This window comes from Carlito syrichta, unplaced genomic scaffold (genome assembly GCF_000164805.1).
Source record: "Carlito syrichta isolate Samal-C Ts95f unplaced genomic scaffold, Tarsius_syrichta-2.0.1 Scaffold305619, whole genome shotgun sequence".
In the NCBI taxonomy this organism is placed as follows: Eukaryota; Metazoa; Chordata; class Mammalia; order Primates; family Tarsiidae; genus Carlito; species Carlito syrichta.
The window spans coordinates 327,871-355,789 of NW_007249715.1; the positions used below are offsets into that span (position 1 = coordinate 327,871).

The 27,919-nt window shown below is 46.2% G+C and overlaps 1 protein-coding gene across 1 annotated transcript in view; it reads right to left on the bottom strand.

Annotated features, from left to right (window-relative positions):
• Positions 1–27,919, bottom strand: part of CLEC16A (C-type lectin domain containing 16A) — a 212,941-nt gene that overhangs the window by 138,523 nt on the left and 46,499 nt on the right. Inside the window, exons 11-13 of the mRNA XM_021714311.1 lie at positions 25,274–25,505; positions 8,494–8,626; positions 4,165–4,265 (exon numbers count right to left, since the gene is read on the bottom strand). Coding sequence (XP_021569986.1) covers positions 4,165–4,265; positions 8,494–8,626; positions 25,274–25,505 — 466 coding nt within the window. The remainder of the gene's footprint in view (positions 1–4,164; positions 4,266–8,493; positions 8,627–25,273; positions 25,506–27,919) is intronic.

Sequence of the window (27,919 nt, forward strand, 5' to 3'; positions counted from 1 at the left end):
CAGGTCGAGGCTGCGGTGGCTGGGAGCGGCCACTGCACTCCAGTCTGGGTGACAGAGTGAGACCCCGACTCAAAAAAAAAAAAAAAAGAAGAAAACAAGCAACCCAATAAAGCATGGGCAAAGGGTGTGAAAAGATTCTTCACCAAAGAAGATATGTGTGTGGCAAATAAAACACAAGAAAAATCCTGAAGAACACAAATCACTCTATAAAAAAGATATCTGCACACGCATGTTTATCACAGCGTTGTTCACAATAGCAAGAACCTGGAAACAGCCATGCTGCCTGTCAAAAGAGGACTGGATTTAAAAAATGTGGTACATATACACGATGGAATACTATGCAGCCATAAAAAAGAACAAAATCACGAATTTTGCAGCAACCTGGATGGAACTAGAGTCTATAATACTGAGTGACCTCTCACAGAAACAAAGATCCGAGTATCACATGTTCTCACTCATATAATGGATCTTAAACATCCAATGCAATACTATACGAAAATGACTGACCATACTGGGAAACTATGGTGGGGGGAGGGAGATGGGATTAACAGTAGCAAATATCTGTCTGGGAACGGGGAAACACCCCATATCAACAGGGTGCCTGAATGAAACACAATTGTATACCTAACCCTTAACTGTACCCCACAACTTCATAATAAAAAAAAAAAAACACAAGAAAAAGTGTCAACATTAGAAAATGTACATTAAAACCACAATACACCACTACATACCTATTAAAATGGCAAAAAGTAAGCAGGTGACGATATCAAGTATTGGAAAGAAAGTGAAGAAACTGGAACTCTTCTACACAGGTGGCGGGATATACAATTACACAAACATCTTGGGAAAAAGTCTGGCAGTTTCTTGAAAACACACACACACCTCCCAAATGATTCAGTCATTCCATTCCTAGGTATTTCCCCAGTAGAAAAGGAAATGTATGTCTGTACCAAGGCTTTTACACAAATGCTCATAGCAGCTTTATGTGTAATAGTCAAAAGCCAGAAACCTCCCCAAAGCCCATTAGCATACGAATAAATAAGCAAATTAGGGTACTTTCATACAATGGAATACTAATCAACAATAACAGTTAGTGAACTATTAATATACATACTGCATAGATGACTCTCAAAATAATTGTGTGGATTGAAAGAAGTCACACAAAGAAGAGCACATATTGCATGATTCTGTTTATAAAAAGTTCTAGGAAATGCGAACTGATCTCTAGTGACAGGGCACAGACTGCTGATTGGGGAGAGGGTGTGGGAGGCTAGGGAGGGGCATGAGGAAGCAGTTGGGGTGATGGATTGTACACTGTCTTAATCATGGGGATGGATTCATGGGTATTTACACATGCTGAAACATACTGAACTGTATACTTAAAATACATGCAGTTTACTGTATATCAATTATACCTCAATAAACCTGTTTTTTTCCTTTTAAAAGGTACCATGCTTCTGGCCAAAACAGATTGGATTTAACCTCCTGATTCAAGCAACTTAGAAAACAAGACCAAATATATAAAGCAATGGTTACCAGACACTGAACAAATACACAGCTCAGGGGAGAGACCCCTCAGAGAGGGAAGGAACAAAGGAGGTGGCTCAGTGCTGGCCCAGCTTGCTGTCTGGAACAAATGTCCAGGCCTCAGCACAGGGAGAGAAAAGGCCATGGTCTCTGTGAGACAAGAAGACAGAGGTTGGAGTTCAGGGAGGTCAAGGGGCTAAAATTCATGGGACAGGGTACAGAAGAGGAAGGAGCAGCAGAGAAAGCTCCAGAAATGTGCAAAGCGGTAACGCACTGCGGCTTCAGCTAAGACCTGACCCATGCACTCATGGGAGGAAAGGGGGAGGCTTACTGGAATGAAGCAGGAGAAACAGTCCCTGAAGCTCACACAGGCTGACCTGCGGGAAGACCACCCAACCATGGGACATTGAAGGGTCTCAGCAGGGTGCTGCCTCAAACAGTGGGGCCAAGTTAGCCCAAGCCTAAAGGTCGTATGGACCAGCTCTAACAAAACATAAAAGCAAGCCTCAAAAAGGATCAAGCTGATTGCAAGTAACTTATCATAAGCCCATAAATATTTAAAGAAAGAAAGACTCCAGCATCCCACAATGTATAATTCATAGTAACCGTTAACCAACCAAAAATCATCAGGCCAAGAGTTAATTTTACTGTATGTTAATTAAAGAAATAAAATAAAATAGCTAGCTTAAAAATATAATAATCTAAGCTTCCATCATAAAAAATTACAAAGATTAAATTAAATTGGAAATAAGCAGCAGAAAGTAAGAAATAAAAACATTAAATCTAAATAAAAATGAAACAGAAAACAGAAAAGCAAGTGTGATCTTCTAGCCACACTGGTCAGAAAAAAAAAAACAAAAACCCAAATTATCAGTACCATGAATTAGAGAGGGAACATCACTACTGATGCTACAGACATTAAAAGAATAATAAAGAAATATTATGAACAAGTTTATGCCAGTAAATTTAACAGTTTAGATGAAATGACAAATTCCTAGAAAGACATAAACTACCAAAGCTCACTCAAGAACCTTGGTCAGCAAGTTCAACTGAAAGAGGCAGGACATGTGACAGGATCTGGGCATATTCAGGGGCTATGAGTGTCATGTTAGACGAACTACTTCAGGGTGTGGCTGAAACACCCGGGCAAGAGTCTGCCGTACATATCCAGAAGAAGCTAAAGACTACAGAGCTAGAACAAGGGGAGTGCAGGGCATAAGGGCCAGGGGAATGGTGTGCACAGTGTGAGTCAGTCTGCTTCATGGGGTTCGGTTTACCCCATAACTGCAGGGAACTGCAGAGCCATGGGTGTGAATGAGACCAGAATGCACCATCGGCAGGACTTGACACCTGCCATACTTCTTCTAAAAGCCTCAGCCTGGGTCTACAAGCCTGTGCATGAGCCCAGTGCCTTACACCCAAGCAGAGCCAGCAAGGCCGGTCCTGTGTATAACAGGAAAGGCCTGAAAACGGCATCCATGCCATTATGTAAGGGGATGGCAGAGCAGATGGCAGCACAAACACTGATCAAAAAGAACCCAGCAGCCCTGCACAGACATGAAGCCAAGTGTCAACACAAGAGGATGAAAAGAGCAAGGTAGAAAACAGGCAGTGATCACCTCCACTCAGGGTTGCAGAGCAGGCACAGGAATAACGCCATGCCGACCCCAACTTGGGTTTGTCTGTTTTTAAAAAGACGTGCGAGAAAATGGTGGCAGAAACTGCCTTTGAAGAGGAGCGCTGAAGCCAGAAGTGGGGGAGACCATCACGTGCTGTGTATCCTTCTGCCATCCATCGGCCAGTTTACCTGATTCACGAACCAGGTGTTGAGGGCATTTTAATGTCTCTAGCCATAGGCTTTCTCTGTGGAAGCCAACTCCACCTAATCCCAGTAAGCTTATGAGAAACCTGCTAAAACATCCCTTGATGCAACGTCTCTTCTGTACCAAGCCCAGCTCTTGGCAGGGGCTAGAAGGAATTTTCCTGGATTCTTCTCTGAAGAGACTCTGATGTGGACATTTCAGGATGTGCCCATGGCAGGCCAGGTGGGGCAGACACCAGCGACTGTTCCCAGTAGGTCCCAGTAGGCCGTAGGAGGGGGGAGTGAGCCCCAGTGAAACCTGTGCACTCCACGGCAGTTGGACTCCAGCCCTGCAGCCTCAGCAGGGAAGCCAAGGAACCACACCTTTCTTCAGAAAGGAAACCTACACCCCACAAAATCCACCCAGGCTCTATTTTCGCTCTGAACCCAGAGCAAGAATGCCAAGGGCTATAAATAGCAACACTAAGAGGACAATTTGACTGATTTCAGTTCTGATGTTAGGAAAGAGGTTGGATGCCAAGTTGGTTGTAAATCAAGGGGTCGAAAGAAAACCACAGTGTGAACACAGTCATCCTGGGTCAGACAGTCAATACTTCTACCTCCCCGGCTTTCTCCATATTGCCTGAGTAACCAATTCCTGTGCTCAGTCAGTAGAAAAACACCTGAGAAACCCTAACAAGGCTGAAGGGGGGTTTTGTAAGAGTCGCCAAGGCCAGGAAATTCCTCATGGAAAGCAACTTCCTTTTCCTCCAAGCAGCAGGGAGAGTGCTGAGGACACAGGGCACAGCAGGGAAGCCGGCAGGTGAGCGGCTCACCTTTATTGTGGGACATGGCGTAGAGGAGGCAGAGCACGAACAGGGCGTGGTAGTCGTCGTCTGGGCTGTCCAGGGCATGGTACACCATATCCAGGAAGGGTCTGGAAAGAGGAGGGGAATGTGTGAGCCTTGTGCCCCTCTCCCACGCATGGGGACCAGCTGCCCCTGCCCCGCATGCCCACGCGCTTGTTCAGACCACCAGCGTGTAGGGAGTCCACTGTGTGCCTGGTCCAGCACCAAGACTGGGGATACAAAGACAAATGAGAGACAGGCTTTGCCCATGGAAACTGGCCAAGGAGCTCACTTAGTTACTCAATAATCCTCCGCCAGGTGTTCCATACACTGGGTATCAATGATACAAAGCTTCTGCTCTTTGACATTCCCACACCAGTCAGTAGAGAGAGAGAACAAACAGGCATCACTGCAAAGGGATGTGTGGCACAATGGAGAAAACCGGGCAGTGTGGTAGGTTAACAATACAAGACAAGGAACAAACAACAATCCGAACAAGTTCAAGAACACGGGCCCTGGAACAAAACTGTCTGGGTTCAAATTCTGATTCTGCCCCCTCTTAGCTGGAAACCTGTAGGTAAGTTACTTAAAACCTCTCCATGTCCCCATCTGCAAATGGGAATTCGAGCCCTGTGGGATTACAGCGAGGACACAAATACAATGGCGACCGTGGAGCACACAGCACAGGTCTGGCACTGTGGAAGGTGCCAGAGGAGGGGAGCTGCTATTTGATTGTTACTTTTAATATTCCAAGGGAACTTTGTGATTTCATTGTGGCAGGGTCCTGGCCTGGCAGTTTCTTGGACCAACTTGCTCTGACTGCTAGGAATCGATAGTGAGGTCTCTCTCCCCTGATGCTCTGTGGGTGAGAGCCACAGAGCGGCTGCAAAGATTGGAAGCCGCACATCCTGAACGCTGCCTTTCCAGGGAGGGCGTGGCCCAGAAAGACTCTCCCACATGAGCACAGGAAAGCATGCACTGTCCTGGCCCACAGGCAGAAGGCTCCGGCCCAGTAACTGTCTGTGGCTGCCCGCTCTGGACACCACGCTGAGGCCAAGAGAGCAGGGTACCTCACTCAGTGACCAAGAACATTTAATCTCTGGAAGGAAGCACAATCTCCTACCAACATCGTTGTGACAGCACCTGGGAGTGACACAGGGTAGTGTGGAAAAACTATATAAATTGTTAGCTGTGTAGCCTTTGATACTGTTTTGAATTCTGAACTCTATAAAGGTGCCTCTGATATACAATATTAAATTTTAAAATGCACAAGAAAAACTAGCGTAAATGTACTTGTCATAACATTTCAAATAAACACATGACAAAAAATATTTTTAAAAAAACATCTTAAATGGGACATTTGTGCTCGGTCTCCATTTCTCCATGGCTCCAGATAGGGCATCACCTTTTAGCTGGGTTAATAGTTTTGTCATGTGTCGATTTAAAAGCCTCCAGCAATAACACTTCCACATTCAAGAGTGAGATAAAATATAAAACATTTTCTTGTAAACCAGCTCTTTGAAATTTGGATTCTACTTTCATTGGGAATAATATGGATAACCAAGTGCCAACAGCAAAGGGATTATAAGGCTTGTAAGTATTATAAGTATTACAAGGCTATTAAGCATTTTGTTTACTAAGTGTATAATAAGGTGAAAAGGATGTTTGGAGTTTGACATCAGTTGGAAAAAAGGAGGAAAGAAAATGAAAGACACAGTATGGACCGAGCTACCAGGGAAGAGAGGGCAGAATACTGGTTTAAAAAAAACCCACCAGGATGGCAGTAACAGTTACCTCTGAATGCTGGGATCATGGAGACTTTTTCTTTCCTTCTTTATATTTTTAAAAATTTTTCACATTTTCTAAATGGACATTACATTATTTTAAACATTTTAAAAATATTTTTGAAGAAAAGAAACAAATGCTTTGAATGTTTATGCTTAATCCTGGATTTAAAAAAGCCTATAACATACGGTGAATCTAAGAACAGTCTGCTTGTCACTATACTGCTCTATACTGCTTCTTGGAGCAAGTGGACTCAAGTCAAGGTCCCATTCATGTCCCAGAAAACAACTGGCCACCTCGTTGACAGGAAGCAGGGGACAGAGGACAGCGGCAGCTTCTCACAAGCAGTGAAGGAGAAAGCAGCTCTCCACCTGGGTCACTCAGACCAGGCCTGCAGGTGATAACTCAAGATACCATACTCAGCCTCCACTGTAAGCCATGTGGCCAAAGATGCCCAAAGTTAAGGAACAATCTCATCCAACTTTAACAAAACCCTTCTTTTTACTGAAAATTCAGAAAAAAAAGAAATCATCAACCCCAATATTCAAACATACCATCTTGGTCTGTTTTTTCACCTTTTGGGCAGGGAAAGAATACACAGGTGTTTTTCTTCCTCTAGCAAAGCTAGAGTATTACCACATTACGCCAAATATGTGCTTGTTTTCATCGATTAGATCCTAAGAAACTGAACACATCATGGCAGTATTCACCCAAAAGCAGCAGATGACACTGTTAAGCAGAATACCTTTCTTTGTTCAAGTATCCTCCACCAGTAGTCACTTGTGACTTTTCCAAGTATTTAGAGTCTAACTAATGCTGTGCCAGGGCTGTCCCCAAACTTCTGTGTTAAGAATGACTTCCGCCGGGCTCGGTGGCTCAGCCTGTAATCCCGCGCCTTTGGGAGGCTGAGGTGAGTGGATTGTCTGAGCCCACAGGTTCGAGACCCGCCTGGGCAGCGAGATCTCATCTCTACAATAAATCAAAAAATCAGCTGGGCATGGTAGCGCATGCCTGTAATTCTGGCTACTTGGAAGGCTGAGGCGGAAGGATCGCCAGAGCCCAGCAGGCGAGGCTGCGGTGGCCGGGAGCGGCCACTGCACTCCAGTCTGGGCGACTGAGTGAGACTCCAACTCAAAAAAAAAAAAAAAAAAAAAAGAGAATGACTTACTTCATTTTTAGGAGTTACATTTTTTGCTGCCAAGCAAAATCTAAAAGCCCTTTATAACAACTGATAGCTCACTTCAAACGTCAATTTTTTTTTATTTAACAAAAACTAAAAATGACTCCCTTGCACATCTGCTAAAAATTAATCTCATCTGTTAGATAATTGAAACATTTGCCAAGTAAAGAGACAAGATGTGGAAGAAAAAAACTAGTGGGCTTCAACTCTTCACTTTGAGTTGGATTAAGAAATAGGATGGCGTACGTGTGTGTACTTCAGTCACCCCACCCTAGGGGTGCAGGAAGTGAATGCCTCACAGGCTGACCAAGAAACCCTGTCGTGCATTTGCTACCACTAAGGCAGTGATAATAGGAACACTGTTGTAGGGGTCTGTGCGGTGGGGACACATGATGAGGCAGTACCTCTGAAACAAAGAAGTCCCCCTGACAGTTCCCTGCATACTTTGGGAGTAACCTTCCCCCAGTCCCACTGTAGGGGGCTGGTGCTACTGCAAGGTTCCAGGAAACACGAGGTGGCCAAGGCTTAAGAAGACGTAGCTAGCTGGGCTCGGTGGCTCAGCCTGTAATCCTGTGCTTTGGGAGGCTGAGGTGAGTGGACTGCCTGAGCCCACGGGTTCGAGACCCGCCTGGGCAACTTGGCGAGACCTCATCTCTACAATTAAAAAAAAAAATTAGCCAGGCGAGGTAGTGCGCTGCACACCTGTAGTTCCAGCTACTTGGAAGGCTGGGGCGGAAGGATAGCCAGAGCCCAGCAGGTCGAGGCTGCGGTGGCCGAGAGCAGCCACTGCACTTCAGTCTGGGTGACAGAGTGAGACTCCAACTCAAAAAATAAAAAATAAAAGAAATTAAAAAAAAATAAATAAAATAAAAAGAAGATGTAGCTAACATGAACAATCAGGCACAAAGTCAAAGGTGGACAGCTGCACTAAATCATGTTGGCTGTGTCACGAGGACAGGTCCTGTGGACAGTGTCTGTGTGGCAGTGAGTGAACCAGGCAGAGGATCAAGCCCAGTTCCTGAGGGGATCATTCCAGGAGCAGCGAGTGTGAAGCACGGCCCATGTCCTTTCGATAGGGCCCAGTTCCAAAGTACTCCGGATGGGTGGTGCCCTATCCAGGCCAATCTCTTTCCCAGGGATGAGCAGTATAGTATCGAGCAGTGGCTCTGTCCCCATACATTTGGGTAACCAGAGTCTAAAGAAGCAAGGAGAGGAAGAGGCAGTATGGCCAGGCTGAGAGACAGAAGAGGCCCTGGCCCTGTTTTCAACCTCCCTGCTGAGCCCAGTACTCAACCTCCCTGCTGAGCTCAGTTCCTTTTTCCAAGACTGCGATCCAGGGCCCTCCTAACTACCTGTTCCACTGTGCACCCTCGAGGCACGTGGCGGCGGCGCTCTTCTCTTCATCCGTGGTGTTCTGCTCCTGCACGGAGCTGCTGGCGGCCAGCTCCGAGAGCTTGCTACGCTCCATGATCACCATCTCGATCTCTAGAAGCCAACATGGAGAATGGCATCAGCACAGACAGCTTTACAGCCCTAGGTTTACACACATACTCATGTTCAAGAATAAGTATGCAGAAATCACTCCTAACATGTCAAGCACGTGTCCAACTGCGGTGACCTGAACACCAGCCACACACTGGGGGAAAACAAAATGGAGGCCACAGCCTCTCTTTCCATTCATCTCAGGAACACCAAGAAACGCGCACCTGATTTTGACAACAGAACATAAACTGCAACCATTTACTCAATGTCAAGGTTTTTAAAAGATAGCTATTTTACTTTATTGAAACCCCGTTTTCTTCCCAAAGGATTTGAGGCAGTTGAGAAGACAAGACACATGGTTAGTCAACATAACCAAACTCACTGACAGTATTCTGAAGCTACACTGTTTACACTGTGTTTCCCCTTTCTACTTATAACTTCTGGAAGGTACAGACAGGTTAGGAACCTTGTTTTATTTTTTTCCCAATTAAACAAGCGCAGCTTGTAGCAGCCTACTCAACCACGGTGTAAATTTTTAACTTTCAGAAAAAGTTATGAACCATTAAAAAAAATGCTGGATTAAAGATGGATAGAGGTTGGGCTTTAGGGTGTCCCTGTCACAGAGTTCATTGTCTCGTAGGAATGGACCTTCAAATAGTCAGCCCTTGGAACTCAGAGCTCAGGTCATTTTTCCCCTTCTTAGGGAGACACAATGAGGGGGGAAAGATGATAAAATGTGAACCTACATTTACGCTCCTGGAAGGATGTGAACATACACCTTGGGCTCAGACATGGCCTCCACCATGGTCATCCTCCTGGACTCACGCAGGGGCCTCCTAGTTGGCCTCCGTTTCCATTCCTGCCCTTCTAGTTTGTTCTTCACACCAACTCCAAGCGATTTTAAGGAAATCAGTTCATGTCACCCTTCTGTTCAAAACTCCCATCGCCTTCCTTCCCATCACACTCAGAATGGAATCCAAACACCTCCTCATGGCACAAGGCCTTGCACAGCCTGGCCCCGGCCACCTCTGACCTTACCTCCTGGCCCTCTCTGCCTTGCTGACTCACACCACTCCAGCTGTACTTGGTATCTCACTATCCCTTGAACATCCCAAGCTTGTTTCTACTCCCAGGATCTTGACATGGTACTTTTCTCTACCTGGAAGGCTCTCGCCCCAAGTCCTACCCATGTGTGACTCAGGTACATTATTCAAGGCTCGGCTCAAATGTTACCTCCTTGGAGAAATCTTGGATGCCCTCTCCAGTTGTTTTTTCCTTAACTCTTTAAAAATTATTATTAATGGGCTGGGCACAGTGGCTTGTGCCTGTAATCCTAGCACTTTGGGAGGTGGAGATGCTTTGGGAGGCGGGAGGCAGGAGGATCACTTGAAGCCAGGAGTTCAAGACCAGCCTGGGCAACACAGCAAGACCCTGTCTCTATAAAATATTTAAAAATTAGCCAGGGTGGTGAAGCATGCCTGTAGTCCCAGCTACTTGGGAGCCTGAGGCAAGAAGATCACTTTAGCCCAGAAGTTCGAGGCTGCAATGAGCTATGATTGCGCCACTTGCACTCCAGCTTGGGTGACAACATACATAAATATTAACTCAACCTCATACTTTGTTCCTATTTCATTAGCTTTTCCCCAGTGTCCTTTTTCTGTTCATTTAGTCATCATGCTCAGGCTCCCCTGGGTTGTGATAAGTTGCAGACTTTCTTTGCTTGTGATGACCTGGACAGTCTGAGATTCTGAGGAGTTCTTTGATATGGGTTTGTCTGTGTTTTTCTGACAATTAGACTGGGGTTGTGGGTGTGGGGAGGAGGAGCACACAGGAAAGGTGCTCTTCTCACCCATCACGTCAAGGGAACACACTGTCACCGTGGCTGATGTCAATCTCCTGTACTGAGCCAAGCACAGGTTCACCAGCCTCCTCCGTTGTCAAGGTCCTGCTCTCCTCCTCCTCCCACACTGTACTGCATGGAAGAAGGGAGTAAGCACAGGCCATACTTAGAGATGGGGAGTCGTGTCAACCTCCTCGAGTCTCTACTGTATTTGGCATTCTTCTGTGCAGAGATTTGTCTCTCCCTCTTACCTGGCTTTTCCTTTATAGCATTGATAATGACTGGGATTTTATATTCTCTTTTGTTTCCTGCCTGCCTTCCTCCACTAGAACAGGGATTCCCAAGAGCAGCTGCCACATCTGTCTTGTTCTCCACTGTGGCCCGAGTATCTAATCCAGGGCCTGGCACAGAGCAGGTACACAGGGAATATCTCTTGAAGGGGCGAAGGAATAACTGGTCTAGCATAACGCAGGAGGTCTGTCATCAGAGCTGGCAGTGGCTCACGGTGGCTGCGATGTGAGGCAGGGTGGGCACAGTCCCCCAGTCTGTGATGCGCATGTGCATGTGCATGTATTCTTGTGGGGAGTCACCTCAGGCCCCCCACCTCCGAACTGTTGGGTATGACTGTGCTACCACCCCCTGACAAGGAGAAGTGAGTCCCCCACGTGTTCCCATGGGCTCTAGCCTCATGTCAGGCTCACTCTCACCAGCTACCTTTTCTCCCATCTGATCTGAAGTCAGATGCCAGAGATCAGAGACTCTTGGGGAGGGGGTGGCCAGCTCACAGGTGGAAGCCACGGATGCTTACTAAGTGGAAAATGGACAAATGTTTTGCTGACATCGTTGTGTATTTATTTTATTGTGCACTGGAAGAAAATTCTAGCTTCACAGAAAACCTTTTGTGGATACTACTGCTTAGAAAGGAGCTAAGTTTCAGGAAAAAAACAAGTGAATTCAAAGCAAGTTAAGGAGCAATGCAAGCAGCAGCACACGGCTCTGGCAAGAAGCAGGTGGGGATGTAGACTGCTGGCAAGGAACCTCGTTTTTTCCTTGTATTTTCTCCTCCACCAGTCTCCTGCAGGTGCCTTCCCGGCTCCAGCCACCCCAGTTGGCTCCAAAGTGGGTGAGGACTTAAGTGGGCAGGAAGCTGTTTCTGGGCAGCAGGTCTTTTTTACATTTAACTCTTCTCATCTTTGAAAGATCTATTGGGTTTTACACTGCCTGGAACATTAGCAAAGTAGTACAAATATGCGTAATTTATGATAAGCAAATGCGTATGTACTGGGAGATGCATGCTTACATGCGTGTGTTTGTTTGTGCTAACTGATAAGGTGTGCCATCAAAGACATCTGAGGATCTCCAAGCAAGACTGTGAAGTGGTCTCCTCATTTCCCAGCCTCTGACCTCTGCACCGTAACCACAAGCCCCCCTCCCCTGCAAATTCTCCTACCCATGCTCAGCTCTGCCCAGCCTGGCTGACACCGCAGCAACTCAACCCTAAGGTTGACAGGATCAAGCTTGCCATGACATGATTGTCCTCTTTCTGTCTTTTTAATTTCCCTGGACACCATCTGAATTCTGGAGCAGAGGAGAAGTTAAACAAGAGCTAGTATAGTCAAGTGTTTATCCAACATGCTCTCAGGAGCTGGATATGAATCGTCCATGCACACCACCTAGGGAGACGTGGCCAGAGCTCCCAGGTAGGGGAGGGGGACCAAACATCCTGACCTCGGGTTCCCTCATGACACCACAGAGACCCTGTCTGGAATTCTGGGGCTTCACGAAAACTGCCCAAAAACCACTGGCTAGTCCAACCCTAGATGCTGAATATGGGAAAACAGACCCCTGGAGGACATGACTGAATGCCACTGGAAATGCTGCAGTGAGGCCAGGACCACTCTCCTTTCCCACCCCACATCACATCCTGGTGTGTGACCAGGCCCACAAGGGCCTGTCCACACAGAGCAGGGTTTCCAAGCCTCGGCTGTGCAACGTGGTACCCACAGCTACCCTTCCACCACCTGCCATGTCCTCTTCCAGCCAGCACGGTTGTGGAATGAGTAACTCAGATTAATTTTCTTTTCTTTTTTTTTTTTTTGAGTTGGAGTCTCACTCTGTCCCCCAGACTGGAGTGCAGTGGCCGCTCCCGGCCACCGCAGCCTTGACCTGCTGGGCTCCGGCGATCCTTCCGCCTCAGCCTTCCAAGATTAATTTTCTAGATGAATGTAGGTCAGTTCTCAAAGGTTAAAACAGGTTTCCTCCTCCTCCTCTTATTTATTTATTTTTTGAGTCAGGGTCTCACTCTATCGCCCAGGCTGGAGTACAGTGGCATGATCACAGCTACGATCACGGCTTACCGCAGCTTTTACCTCTGGGGCTCAGGTGATCCTTCCACCTCAGTCTCCTGAGTAGCTGGGACTACAGGTACACGCCACCACACCTGGCTAACTTCCTCCCCCTTCTTTTTAACAATTGTATCTAGGTAACTCTTAAAAGCACCAGTTCTTATCTGGGGTCTGCCAACGGGCTGAAATTGTATAAAATGCCACATGGGCATGTGAGTTGTGCGTAAAGGGTTCCCAGCAAGGTGGTCTCTAACAGGGATTCTGCAGCCATCTTTAAAACAGGTGCCAAAGAGAACTGGACCTTTCCTGACGAATCCCTCTTTAGGCCACACCCGAACGTCAGCATGGTCCAGTGCTGCTCTGGGCCCAAACTCCACCTGTTTCTGCTGACACTATGCCTGCTTCAGCATGGCCAGCTTCCCTCCCAGAGTGCGTGCGCCATGCTACTGCCACCAGGGAGAGCAGCTCAATGCGCCTGTGTGAACACAGATTTCCACTGAGGGTCACTGAAGCCGGGACTCAGGCTCTCACGATGGATTCTCAGGGGGCTGCATCTGAACTTCAGTTGTTCTGCCACATGCACCACCCTCCATCACCAGTCAGGCTCTGTCTTGGAGTCCGAGGGAACTGCAGCAATAATTGGTCCTGTTCTGTTCAAATTTCAGTGATTTGCTTGTCTTTACAATTTCTGCCACATCTGTGTACTGCCTGCACTATATGTTATTTACTTAATCCTTTCATTTGAACGACCTCATCTTTTCCTTCACTTAAATACAACTTAAAAGGCAACTTTAACTCGCTACGATACTCTTCAGCCTGGCCGTGTCCTTGCAGGGATTTACCTGGAAGCTATATTTCCAACAGCATGAAAACATGCACACATGGGTAGTCACTGTAGGATTACATGTAATTGCAAAATACTGGAAACTACCTAAATGTCCAGCACAAGAGGCGGGTTGAATAGACTGGAACACGCACACAGCACAACTGTAGAAGGGAATGAGGAAGACTCCGAGCACTGACAAGAGTGATTTCTAGAGACATTGCTAAGGGCAAAGAGCAAGGTGCTAAGTGACACAGAGTAGACTGCCCTGCATGTGAGAAGAGGAAGGAGGAGGAAAAGGCAGGTGCAAATCTGCTTATTCTTACAAAGAGAAACACAGGGAAGACAGGTGATCCTGGTCTTCCTGCAGAACTCAACTGAGGTGGTTATCAACAAGAGATAGCAGGCATGGGAGGAAAAACTTGTGAAGGGAGGGTGCTTTACTGAATGGATCTTCCTGTGTAGCTTTCAGTTTGTTCACAGGCTATGTATTTTTAAAAGAATTAAATCAACAAGAATGGGAACAGAGAACCCTAAACTGAAAAAAAAGGACCCACATTCATTTAAAGTAAATACCATGTCCACTGTGAAGAGGGAAAGAACAGAAGGAAGGATGGACTAATCCAAGTAGTTTATGAATATAACACAGGGGGTCTTCTGACAACATCACATCACCCAATGTGTTTCATTATAACGTTGGTGAGAAAAAGAAATCAGGTCCCTGCCGGGGCCACTGCCTATGTGGAGACTGCGCATTCTCCCCATGTCTGCATGGGTTTTCTTGGGCACTCTGACTTCCTCTCAACATTCCAGAGATGTGCACATGAGGTTCAATGGTGTGTCTACATAGTCCTGGCCTGAGTGACAGTCGGCAGGGGGAGTATGCCCTATCATGGGATGGCGTCCTGCATGGGTTCCCACCTGGAACCCTGAGCAGGATGGGCTCCAGTCATGCAAGACTCTGAACTGGAATAAGGGGGTTGGAAAAGGAATGTACAAATGAATGAATACAAATGATTGCCAAATAAAAATTCATAAAGTAGACAATACTCATACAAATGGACAACAATAAGTGACATGGTATGATGCACTCAGTGAGCCACCACATGTGTGATTGCTCGTGTTTGAACTGCGTGGTGACAGGAGGTGCTCTTTATAATTTTTGCTTTGCAAACATTTAGACCTTAATTTAACCCACTACTGCCACAACAGCTGCCACTCGTGGGTACAACTGGGTTACTTATTTGCATTAATCTTCTTAAATGTATGTGTCGATCTCATGTATGTCAACGTTGAACATTAGAAGTGTTCCAGGTCTTTATCTAGAAGTCTTGGTGTTTTTGCCATAGGAACTTAGCTCCTGTTTATATCAGTGAGTCTTTGGTCAAGCCGTTTTCATTATGTTTCCCTTCAAGTTGCGGTTTCCAAGCACCTATCAACGCAGTTCACTGAGGACTTCTTTTACCTGACTATACACCCTGCTTTGGGACTGGTAAAGTATTGGGGGGGGGGCATGGGGGAGGAAGAAGAACTGCAAACATATCCTGCACTCTTTTTCATTATTATTTTAAATTTTATTTATTTATTTTGTAGAGACAGAGTCTCGCTATGTTGTCCAGGCTGATCTCAAACTCCTGGCCTCAAGCAATCCTTCTGCCTCAGCCTCCCAAAGTGCTGGAATTACAGGAGTGAGCCACTGTGCTTGGCCCTATTCTTTATTTTTTTAAATAATAAAAAATTCTGAGTAGAGCGATTCTGAACCTCTTTTAGATATATTGCAATATTGAGCAAACAAATGCACTGATGTTGCTGGGGGCTGGGCTCTCACTTAGAATAGGAGACACACAAACCTGGAGGGGGAAAGACAGGAGCAAATTGCGTCAAGGGACTGGATCTGAGGTACTCATATGAACTGACGATTTCTTTTCTTTTCTTTTTTAGTCTGTCTTTTTCTCTCTTTCTTTTTTCCTTTCTTCTTTTGCTCTCTCTTTTATTATTATTATTTATTTTACTTTATTTTTTATTTTGAAGATGTGGGGTGCAATTCAGGATTAGGTATATAAGTGGTCATCACAGAGGTAAAGTTCGGGCCTCCCTTTGGTCTCCACCTTGCCTGGTTTGAGATGAGGTATCCTTACTGATGTTATGTGCCCCACACAAGCAGTATCCCGCTACTGCCAATCCCTTTCTTATAGTATTATGGTAAATGCTCAGGGTCTGCTTATGAGTGAGAACATGTGGTACTCAGTTCTTTGTTTCTGTGATAGATCACTGAGTATGATAGATTCTAAATCTATCCAAGTTGCTTATGTTTGTCCTTCTTTATGGCTGTGTAATATTTCATTGTGTATATGTACCACATTTTTTAAATCCAGTCCAGTTTCGATGGGCAGCACAACTGGTTCCATGTTTTTGCTATTGTGAATAGTACTGCAATAAACATGTGTGTGCAGCTATCTTTTTGGTTGAATGAGCTGAGTTCCTCGGGTATATTCCCAGCAGGGGGATTGCTGGGTCATACGGAAGATCAATTTCTAGTTCTTTGAGAAATCGCCACACTGTTTTCCATGGAGTTGAACTAGTTTGCATTCCCATCAGCAGTGTAGAAGCATTCCCTTTTCTCCGCATCCTTGCCAGCATCCATTGTTGTTTGTTTTATTAATGATGGCCATTCTTACTGGGGTTAGGTGGCATCTCAGTGTGGTTTTGATTTGCATTTCTCTAATGATTAGTGAGGCTGAGCACTTTTTCATGGGTATGTGTCTGTTGGCTGCCCATATATCTTTTTTTAAGAAATGTAATATTCACCGGGCTCGGTGGCTCAGACTGTAATCCTGTGCCTTTGGGAGGCTGAGGTGAGTGGATTGCCTGAGCTCGCGGGTTCGAGACCCACCTGGGCAACTTGGCGAGACCTCATCTCTATAATAAATCAAAAACTAGCTGGGCGTGGTAGCGCGCGCCTGTAGTTCCAGTTACTTGGAAGGCTGAGGCAGAAGGGTTGCCGGAGCCCAGCAGGCGAGGCTGCGGTGGCTGAGAGCAGCCATTGCACTCCAGTCTGGGCGACAGAGTGAGACTCCAAGTCAAAAAAAAAAAAGAAGTGTAATATTCATGCCCTTTGCCCACTTTTTAATGGGGCTGTTTGTTTTTTCCTTTCAGCACGTTTGAGTTCCCTGGAGATCCTGAATGTTAGGCCTTTGTCAGATATACAGTTGGAAAATATTTTTTTCCCATTCTGTGGGCTGTCTTGCCACTCTCTTGATGGTTTCTGTTGCTTTGCAGAAGTTTTTCAGTTTAATGAGGTTCTACTTGTCTATCTTATCTCTTGTGGCATGGACACCTAGGGTTTTGATCAGGAATTGGTTGCTTACTTCGTGAACTGATGATTTCTAAAACATGGATATGTTTGCATGTATGTATATGAGTGCATCTATAAATGTGCATTTTGTGTATATGCACACATATATTTCCTAGCTTTGTCCACTGTGAAAAGGTCAAGCAACAAGGACACCCCACTAGCAATGAGCACATCCAGTGCCCAGATTTTAGTTTCAAATACCACTGTCCGTGGAGAGGAACCAGGGCATTTTAGAGAAACAGCTCATTCCAGGGATGGCAGAGTAGGTAAAAGATGAATACAGAATACCTTGTTATGCTAGAAGTATAAGGGATGGCTCGAAAGATGCCGGGTATAGCACAAAGACAGCTTGGAAGGGTTCCCACAGGCCAAGTCTGGGACAATATAAGAACTGAAATAATTAAATACAGTAATACAATATAACCCATTAAAAATGGGAATCCACGAGTCCATACCAATGAGAGATAAATGAGAAGACAGGGAAGATCTTGCTTACCATGGAATCTCGAGGGCTAACTTTTAAATGTGGGGAGAATGCTGAAGTTGGATAATCATCATGTCACGACCATTGTGGTAAAGGCTGGATCAGGCAGAATCATCAGCAAATGCTAAATCTAAGGGGGAATATCAATGGGGGGGCAGGGTATCTGCATGGGCTCAAAGTGTCTCCCCATGGACTGCTACTTACTTGCAAAGAAAAGGGAAGTAGTGACACATTGGAGAACCTGGGCGACACCTTAGGCAGGTGACAAAAATGAGCAGCCCCCAGGAGTGGCAGAAGGACACCATGTGCCTCCAGATAGGACGCCCTAAGAAGGATGTGACATCACCTACATTATATACCAGCCAAGACTGCATAACCTCAGTCTAATCACAAGGACACATCAGACAAAGACAAAATGAGGGACATTTTATTAGAACAAAGAAGGAGAGTCTGTATTCTTCAAAAAAAAAGTAGATGTTGCAAAAAAGAAACAAAGGCTGCAGGAATGTTCCAGAGTAAAGGAGGCTAGAGATGTGACGATTCAAGGCACTACCCGAGCCTGGGACAGATCTTGCACTGGAAGGGAAACTACGCTGGAAAGGACATTATCAGGCCAGCAGGCACAACTGGAACATGGACAGCAGGAAAGCTCCTGAGAGGGAACACCCCGATCTTAGCAAGTGTGCATGGCAGCTTCAGGAGGAAAGGTGCAAGATGGATGTGACTCATTCCCAAAAGTGTGGAGGGCATGTGTGCAGAGAGGAAACACACCCAGGAAAGCAAACGCGTAATAGTCTACAAGGTGAAACTGGTAAAGGCTGAATGGGTAATCCTCATATTATTTTTATTTTTGCAACTTTTTGAAAATTAGGAATTATTTCCAAATAAAAGGTCTGAAAAATGACTATATGTATAAAACCAGTATAAATAGAAAGCAGCTGTAAAACATGACATGATAAATAAACAAAAAGGAGCTAAGTCCAGTGGTGTGCATTCAGAAAGAGCGATTCACAACATCAGAGGGGTATTAAAGTATTAGAGACTAATCACACCAAACATCCAGGGCCCCTCCTAGCCCAGTCCAACCCACCCTACTCCACTCCTGCACCGATATTATCACTCAGGAAATGGGCTGTCTCACTGTGTTCTTTAAGGTCCACTCTGTGCCACCGAAAACCATCTCCAGGTCCTGCAGGGGAAATGCGGCTCTGCCCTAATCTAGACACAGAGAGATCGGGTGCCCCTGTTCCATGCCATGTTGTGGGAATGAGCACCTGCCCAGCATTGGTACCGGGGCCAGTGGCCCATAATCGCCAATGTTCCAGCACCTGGCTTGGTAGCAGGGATGATCCATTAACAATGGAAGCCTCTGGGAGTCGAGCAACATGCTTACAGGCACGCAGCATGTGAGGCTGCAAAGCTGGGAATAGGAACCCGAATCTCCAACTCTCTGGCTTTGGTAGGCACCACCTCGACCCTCAACAGCCTCTGTCAACTTGACAAAAGCCTCAAAGGCAGGAAAGGATTTGCACACCCATGTTCATCGCTGCCTTATTCACAATGACCAAAAGGTAGATGCAATCCAAGTGTTCGTCAACAAAGGAATGGATAAAAAAATGTGGTTTCCCCATACAATGGAATTATTATTCAGTCTTGAAAAGGAAGGAAATGCTGGCACATACTGCAACATGAGTGAATCTTGAAGACATTATGCTAGGTGAACCAGGCCAGGCACAAAAGACAAACAATGTGCGTCCACCTAAATGGAATATCTAGGGTAGTTAGAGCCAGAAAGACAGAAAATAGAATGGCAGTTGCAGGGGTATGGGGGGTTGTTTAATGGGCAAAGTTCCAGTTTTACAAGATGAAAAATGAAGAGAGTTTTGAAGATAGATGCTGGTGGTGGCTATAAAACAATGTGCGGGAACTTAGCATACTGAACTGTGCACTTGAAATGATTCGGATGGTCAATTTTAAGTTAGGTGTGTTTTTTATGCTACATTTTTTTTTCTGCAGTAGAACATTTAAAAATTTTTATTTTAAAAATTTTGTTTTATTTTAAAGATGTGGGGTACAATTAAGGGTTAGGTACATAAGTGGTCATTGTACAGGTAAAGAGTTTGGGTACCCTTATTGATGTTATGTGTCCCCACCACGCCCAGGAGTGTCCCCCTAATGCCAATCCCTTTCTTATAGTAGCATGATAAATGTTCAGGGTCCACTTGTGAGTGAGTACATGTAGTACTCAGATCATGTTACAATTTTTTTAAAGGCAGGAAAGTCTACATCTCTCGACTTGTTGTCCAGGCAAGTGGCTGTGCTGAGAGGATTGGGTGCAGGGCAGGAGTACTCTCCCACTCCTGATAGGACAACTCTAGCCAAATCCTTGAGCTTTCCCAATACTCTGACACACTCATTTTTCAAATAACAGTTGGAATTCACCAACACACCCAGAATGCTGTCCATCTTAATCTGATTAATACCTGGTAATGAAGAGCTTTCAGGGAAATGGCAAGCATGACCTCCCCACAGTCTATGACTTCACAAATGCAAGGATTTTTCTCAGCTGCCCACTGTGCTCCATCCTGCAGCAATCACAGCAAGGACAGACTGGCAAAAGGGCAGAAGAGAAGAATAAGCAGGCCTTCAAAGAAAGGCCAAGGGAAGGGGAGACAGTGTGGTTATCTAAGGAACAAGGGACAGTCTGCAGGGCACTGGCTGGCTCTGGGGTGGAATTTCAAGAAGGAAACAGCCCCCGCAATGACAGACAGTGTATGTGCTGAGTGTCAGGGCTTTGTATTAGCTTCTACTGAACAGCAGGAGATTAGATTCAGAATGGTTTTCGGGAAGTTGCTCTTCAGAGGTTTAGGATCAATTGCCCCTTGAAACCTCCTCCTTATCCCAGCTAAGCCCATATGAAAAGCTGATGGCCTCTCATTTCTCTACAGCAGTGCCTAGGCCTGTCACTCCCTCTCTTCCCATGATTTCACTCTCTCACTCACACATATACACACCAACACACTCCACTCACCTCACGTACTAGTTATAGAAATTAACAGAGAAACAGGCCCTACAGAAGCTCATCGGGTACCCAAGCAGAGTCCTCCCAACCTGCTCAGGGGCTCCCTAAGGACTTACTTTGCCCACTGCCTGCTCACATGCTAAATGCCCAGCGGAATGTTCTCATACACGACAAACAGAAGGCTGGGCATCATGGAGCCCTGTACACGTGGAGGAATGCAGAGAGGTGATGATGTGGTCAGAGACAGACAGCTGCTCGAGACAGGGCTGGGCCTCAAACCCAACCTCCTGACACTTAGGCCCTGGCTCGCCCCATCAGAGCTGCCTGACCTGGGGTTGGCTCCAGTTTTCCAAGAGGAGCCAGAAATGAGGCCAGGTTCCATTTCATTCCAGTAAAGACTTCCACAAAATAGCAAAAAGAACAAGGCAAACAGGGGCTCTGAACTCCCAGGTACGCCTCAAGCCCCAGCTGGCCTGGAGGTCAAAGTCAGTACTGCTGCCTTCCCCCCATGCCCTTCCTGGAATCCTAAGAAAGTAGCAGGCTCTGAAGGTCAGGTCACATGATCACTGCCTGATTTTTCCACAGACAAGAAACAACACAGCAGCCCTATCTTTCATGAGAGGAGTTTGGAAGATTCTGCCTCTCATTCCAGGTCTGCTTAAGTTACTGCTCTAAGTAAATCTCAAAAGAGAAGGGCCGTCCTTTCCATCTGAAGGGCATGCACCCCAGGACGCTTGGCTTCCTGGGCAGAGTGGATGTGTCTTGGGCTCCAGGGACTACGCCATCTCTCTCTTCCTTTTAGAATTTAATTTCTGCAAATTTAGGGCCCTGTGATTTCTTGGTTTCAGAATGAGTCACTCATCACTCAGGACCTGAGCCAGAGTACATTTCCTCGCAAACAGGGGATGGCAGTGAATGAGCTGGGGGCGCACACTCATTTCACACAACTTCCTTGTCTGGGCTTACATGTGGAGGAGGTGTGAATTCTGGGTGCTGCATTTGTGAAAAAACACATTCATGCCACATTCAAATCAGGTCATGGCAAAACTGCCCCAGGATCACATGCCCTTCTTACTCTGGTGTTTTACCCCATCTTTTAGAGTAATGATTTCACTGCTAAAATGGGGGTGGCAGGGAATGCAGGGCAGGGTGCCAGTGTCTCTTTCCTTAGGAGTCACCCATGTCTGCTATTTGTAGGCCTCTAGATCTAGGGACATGCCTCTAGATCTAGGGACAATAAAATAAATTTTCCAGAGAAGAAATCATGTGGCGGAGAAAACAGCCACACGTCTACCTCAAAACAGGAAGGGACAAGATGGCCCAGGGAGATAGGGTGCCAGAAATGTAATGTGGTGTTCTGGGGGAGAGTCTGCCATTCCCAGAGGCCCAGCATCAATGTCCCCTGCTTCCGATAAACGCACCGCATTTTTTACTAAGGGAGTCACCACAGGGTAGACTCATAACCCAGGTCTGGCCAAACAGCCCAGAACATCTTTTTTTTTTTTTTTTGAGTTGGAGTCTCACTGTCGCCCAGACTGGAGTGCAGTGGCCGCTCCTGGCCACCACAGCCTCGACCTGCTGGGATCAGGCGATCCTTCCGCCTCAGCCTTCCAAGTAGCTGGAACTACAGGCACGCGCTACCACACCCAGCTAATTTTTTGATTTATTGTAGAGATGAGGTCTCACCTGCCCAGGCAGGTCTTGAAACTGCGGGCTCAGGCAATCCACTCACCTCAGCCTCCCAAAGGCACAGGATTACAGGCTGAGCCACCGAGCCCGGCTCCCAGAACATCTTTGAGGGGCACAGACCCAAGCCAGGCCCATAATACCAACAAGCACCGGCCCCAGGACTTCCGCAACAGCCTCTGGGAAGGAGAAGCTCCTCTCTGTTTCGTGGCCGAGCTGGCAGGACGCGAGCCTGGAGCCACACCTGGGCCCAGCTCCACCCACGCTGCCTGGGAACACGAACAGGAAGCGCCCTTTCTGCTGAAGCCAGTCTGAGTTGGATTTCTAAGTCTTGCAGCACAAGTACCAGTGTATCTTCATTTTTGAAAAAAAGCTTGATGCATGAATTGTATTTTCTATATTCATAATTTCCAGATGGGGACAGTGAGGTCCAGTTCTTGAGGGGACCACCCAAGGCACGCAGTAAGTCTAGATGCCGAGACAGACCACGAGGCAGTTTCCCACCTTCTAGCACCTTCTGCATCTAAACTGCTCTCCGGTTTGCAATGCGAATGAGGAAAAGTGCCTGACATCTTTCCAAGTCACAGAAGTTGGTAGCTGTGCAGTTTCACCCAAACACCGATTAGTCTAAGGAGAGAACACCCACCAACCGTGCCTTCCAGAGTAAGAGTAACTAAGAGATCAAATATACAATTCAGAAAGCTCCAGATTACAACTGCAGCTGACCGGCAGGATCGGCCTTCAGAAGTTGCATTTATTTGTGGCAAGCTGAGAGACACAATGGCAGGCACACTATATTCTGGAATGACTACTGTAGTCAGGAAATTAGGAGGGTGCCAAAGTTGCCGGGGGGGGTCACTGAGACCTAGGCTTGACCATACCCTGAAGTCAGTACCAACTGTCCAGCAAAGCCTCAGGAGATTCCTGGGTCCTGTCTGGTGCAATCCAGTTGAGTGACTACCAGGAACAAACCTCTGGAGGCTGGTAAGAATTGTTCTTGTGCCTTGCACAGGGCAGCTGGCTCAGCGTCTAGGGCCCCCACTCAACCCAAGCAGTCCGGCTGGCCTAGATGCCCCCTGCACCAGGATGACTAATGTGATGTGCTTTTGGGGCCAAGCCTGACTGGTCCACACCACTGTTAGTCATGGCAGAGGCCTGGTTAGACAGCATCCCTTAAAAGGACTGGAACAAAAGAGGTAGCATCTTTCCAAAACAAAACCGACAAGAACACAGTGTACAAAAAGAGGTGAAGCTGTCCATGTTTCCCCAGTGTGACTACAGAAGAACTAGCTCTAGGCTTTAGGCAGACAATTTTCTTCTGCATTAACAACACAGCATTATCAAAATGACCCCAATAAACAAATTAGTATGGCTTACCTTTTGCTGGCCCTCACCTCCCCACCAAATGACATTTGCTGGCAAACGCTTCCCAGGTCAAAAAAGAATAAACCAAAATGCTTACTCCACACTTTAAACAGAAATGAAAGTAAGCTAGAGATCTCAGCCTTAAAAAGAAGTCCAGCTGATACCACAGAGTGAGTCTGGTTACACTTATTGAAATGTAAGGCCAGGCATGATGGCTCACGCCTGAAATCCCAGCATTTTGGAAGGCTGAGGCAGGCCGATCGCTTGAGCCCAGGAGTTTGAGACCAGCCTGGGCAACATAGCGAGATCCTGCTTCTAAAATAAAAGAAAAAAGAAAGAAATGTGATCTTGGCATTCACTGATAACTGCCAAGAAAATAGTGAAGGGGCCAGTGGGGTGGAGGCAGGGTGTGTTCTGCTGCAGATGGCATGAGACCCCCAAAGGCAAATGAGTTCACAGTCACTGATTCAGTGGGTGGCTCTGTGTTACAGCTTCAGACACCCTAGCCTGAGGGCTCACACAGTCCTGCTCATGGGCTAGGGAGAACTAGCTTCAGAGAAGCCACCATAAGCTCAGAGCCCCAGAGGAAGGCTCACAGGAAGTGGCCCCCACACCCACAGCAGACCACAGCCAGGCTGCTAAGGAGAGACCAAGTTCGTTCCAGGAGGTGTGGTCAGACCTTCCCTCCACCCCACCTTTACCAAGTAAGTATCAAGGTTCCCATTATCCATTCCCCACCCCACCCCTGGCTCTAGTGCCCAGGGTCTCAGCCAGATACCCCATCTGTGTGGCTGTGAGCCTGGCCCATGACACAAGCAACTGGACAGTTCCAGTGTGCTTAATCCCAGAGTAAATAAATACTCTCTAGTTCAAGAAGGTTTTAGCACCTAAACGAGAGGGAGGTGAAAAATCAACCAGAATCATTCCCAAGAAGGGCAGAAAGAGGAATGAATGATTCTGCTTATCAAGTACTCATGTACCACACACAAGTGCACCTCACTCTAAATAGACAGGACATTAAGAAATCTAAATGTAAGAACTGAGGGAATTATATTTGATTCCCGCAAAACATACTCTATTTAAAAGCATATTATTTCTTTTTCTTTTTCTTTTTTGGTAGAGGCGTGGTCTCATCATGTTGCCCAGGCTGGTCTCGAGTTCCAGGCCTCAAGTGATCCTCCCGCCTCGGCTTCCCAAAGTGTTGAGATTACAGGCATGAGCCACCATGCCTGGCCTAAAAGCATATAATTTCATTAAACACAACTCCCTTTCTTCCCACAGTGCACTAGACACACATCATAATCCCAGGTTATCAGGAAGAATTACAACAGCTGTCAGGATAAAGATGATGATACTCCCAACAGTGACAGCAGTGGCGGCAGCAGCAGCAGCACTTATATGGCATGTAACACAGGCTAGCCACCGTTCTGGGCATGCTGCATGGATTCATTCATTTAACTGTCATAAAAACACTATGAAGTGGGCACTACTTGTCTCCCTCGTTTTTCAGATGAGGAAATCCGGCTCCAGGTCGCCCATCCGACTAGGCTTGAGCTGCATGTAACTGGGCCCACAGCTGCTGCTGCGTGGCTGAACTGTGTAAAATGAGGTACACCCATATCAGGAAGGAACAAAGTACCCACTGGATACACAGGGGCAAAAGTGAGGAGCGGAGGGCACAGACGCAGCCTCCCACGCGGGCGCAGGGCAAAGTTCATGGGAACACTCACCTTCACTCTCCCCACTCGTCTTGATGCCTTTTGAACTACCCTCTGTACCTTTAGCCTTCTCGGCGTCTTCTTGGGCATCCTCAGTGGGCCCTTTCTCCTCATCTTCTTCTTCCCCAACGTTTTTGTAGTTGGGTCTCTTTTGCACCCGCCTCTTGCCCTTGTGCTTGTTCATTTCCAGGGAGCGCTCAAGCGTCTCGGTGGGTTTAATGAAGCACCGAATGCTGGGCTTGGCCTGGAAACATGGAACAGAGGCAACACGTGAACTTGAATGTTGGAACTTCGCTGGAAGCTACAAGCTATCCAAGAGTTTCTATCCTGAGAAATTAATCTCCAAAACAAAAAAAAAAGCTGCCTCTTGATCTATTATGATGCCTATTATTAATACCACTGTTATTATTAAATAATTAAAACAACAGTGCCCACCATCCTAATTCAGAAGGGTTGGACTGTGCCCCCCGAATCTTAGCTGTCCATGTAAGGAAAACACTTGTGATGAACACTTTCATGGTACTTTCCACATGCCCGATGCTGTTTAAGGGCTCTGACTACATGATCTCACTTGAACTTTACAGCAGCCCCACAAGATATTACTGTGTCATCCTCAATCTGCAGATGAAGAAACAGAAGGGCAGAGATAACAGCATTCTGCCCAAGGCCACACAGCCAGGAGGTGGCAGAGCTGGGATCTCACACAATCTGCCTTAGCGACAGCACGCTAATATTTTTATTAATCATAACTCAAAGAAGTTCATTTTAAAAGAAACTGTGTATCACTATAGGAAATAGAACACCAGCATGACTTGCTATTATAAAAATAAACAACCAAAGAGACTGAGGGCTCACACAGTCCTGCTCATGGGCTAGGGAGACCTCATCTCTACAATAAATCAAAATCAAAATCAAAAATCAGCCAGGCGTGGTAGCGCGTGCCTGTAATTCTGGCTACTCAGAAGGCTGAGGCGGAAGGATCGCCGGAGCCCAACAGGTCGAGGCTGCGGTGGCCGGGAGCGGCCACTGCCCTCTAGTCTGGGCAACAGAGTGAGACTCCAACTCAAAAAAAAAAAAAAAGAGAAAAAGCAAGGCGCTCTGGGTGTAGCCAAATGCTGGGTTCCTTTCGAGTCAGAGCCTAGTCAAAGATCAGCTCGCCCCGAAGGAAGAAAGAAGCTTTTCCCCAGAGAAGTCAAAGGCTTCAAAGAGAATGATAAAAGGCCTGTGTCCCGTATTGCTGTATCTCAGTCTCTGTAACAACCATGATACATAGGAACTATCAGTCCCATTTTATAGCTGAGGAAACTGAGGTGCAGAAGGGTTTGGTAACTTGCCCACTGTCACACTGCTACTGAGCTGCAGAGTCAGAATGTGAACTGGAGTTGCCCAGCTCTAAAGTCAAAGTTCTTCCTAAAATAAACAGCGTTTCACCAGGAGCTCGAGCTCAGCTCTATATTTAATACTTTCTAGAGAGTATAAACGTAGAAATGGACCAGTCTAGAAAAGAGGAAAAGACAAAAGAAAATGGGTTTGTTTGGAGCGGGATTTTGATCAAAGTGCTTTTCTCTTTCTAAAGTCTGGATAATGTTCAGACATCATCTTGTCATTTTTGAAAAAAAGTTTAAAATAAACTTTTCCATTATCTTGATATGGATTATCCATCTGAATTTATGTATAACCACCAATTATATTCTGGGGGCCACCATACCTTGCCAATAAGTGGAATGTACTCAAGGGACACAGATTAATTTCAATAACACTCAAAACAAAACCTAACTGAAGGCTCAATTAGCATCCAAATCCAAACATTAATTTTTATTTATCCACTTTGAATTAATTCAACCACAAAAAAAAATGACAGATACATTGAGACATGATTCTCCCATCCAGGAAACCCAGATAGTGTGTTATAGAAGCCAACCACTGAGAGCCCAGGGATAGAGCCTTCTGAGCTCTGCCTGACAGATAGCATCCATCAGGGCCCACTTAGGATGTGGGGGCTGAGTGCCACCTGGACACCTGCATCTTCTTCTGAAGAACCTGAACCTGGGAAGTTAGGGACCCAAGATGTAGTGACTTGCTGCCTTCATCTGCACTCATTCCCAGTGAATTTTAGAGTATGCCACAATCAAAGCTTTCAGAATCAGAAAACGGAGACTAAACACAGAGCAAAACACCCCGTAGTTAGAAGATACAATCACAAATTCACACAGATGGATGCAGAAACCCCCTAAGCTCTGTGTGGACTCATATACATAGAACTGAGGAAGTGAAACAAAGCACTGCCTGGGGAGGTCAGAGTGGCCTGAACCCCAGCCTAGCTGAGACTTTGAGGACTGTGGGGCTCTCTGCACCGCAAGTTCCTCGTCTAAACATGGGGAGAACAATTCTGGCCTCCTAGAAACAAAATAAATCATGGATATAAAGTTTCTATAGAACTTGGAAAAACAGTAAGCATCTGACACATGACAGTTACCTTCTTTTTCCTGCCTACATCCAAAAAAAAAAAAATTCAACTGTAAGAATGAATTACAAAATTTTCCAAAGGAATCTGCCTTTCTCGATTATCAGGTGTTGGGGGCGGGGCATGCTTACTGGGGAAATTTCAAACCTTTATAATGTAACCATCCAATAAGCAGCTGGAAATAACCTAAATGT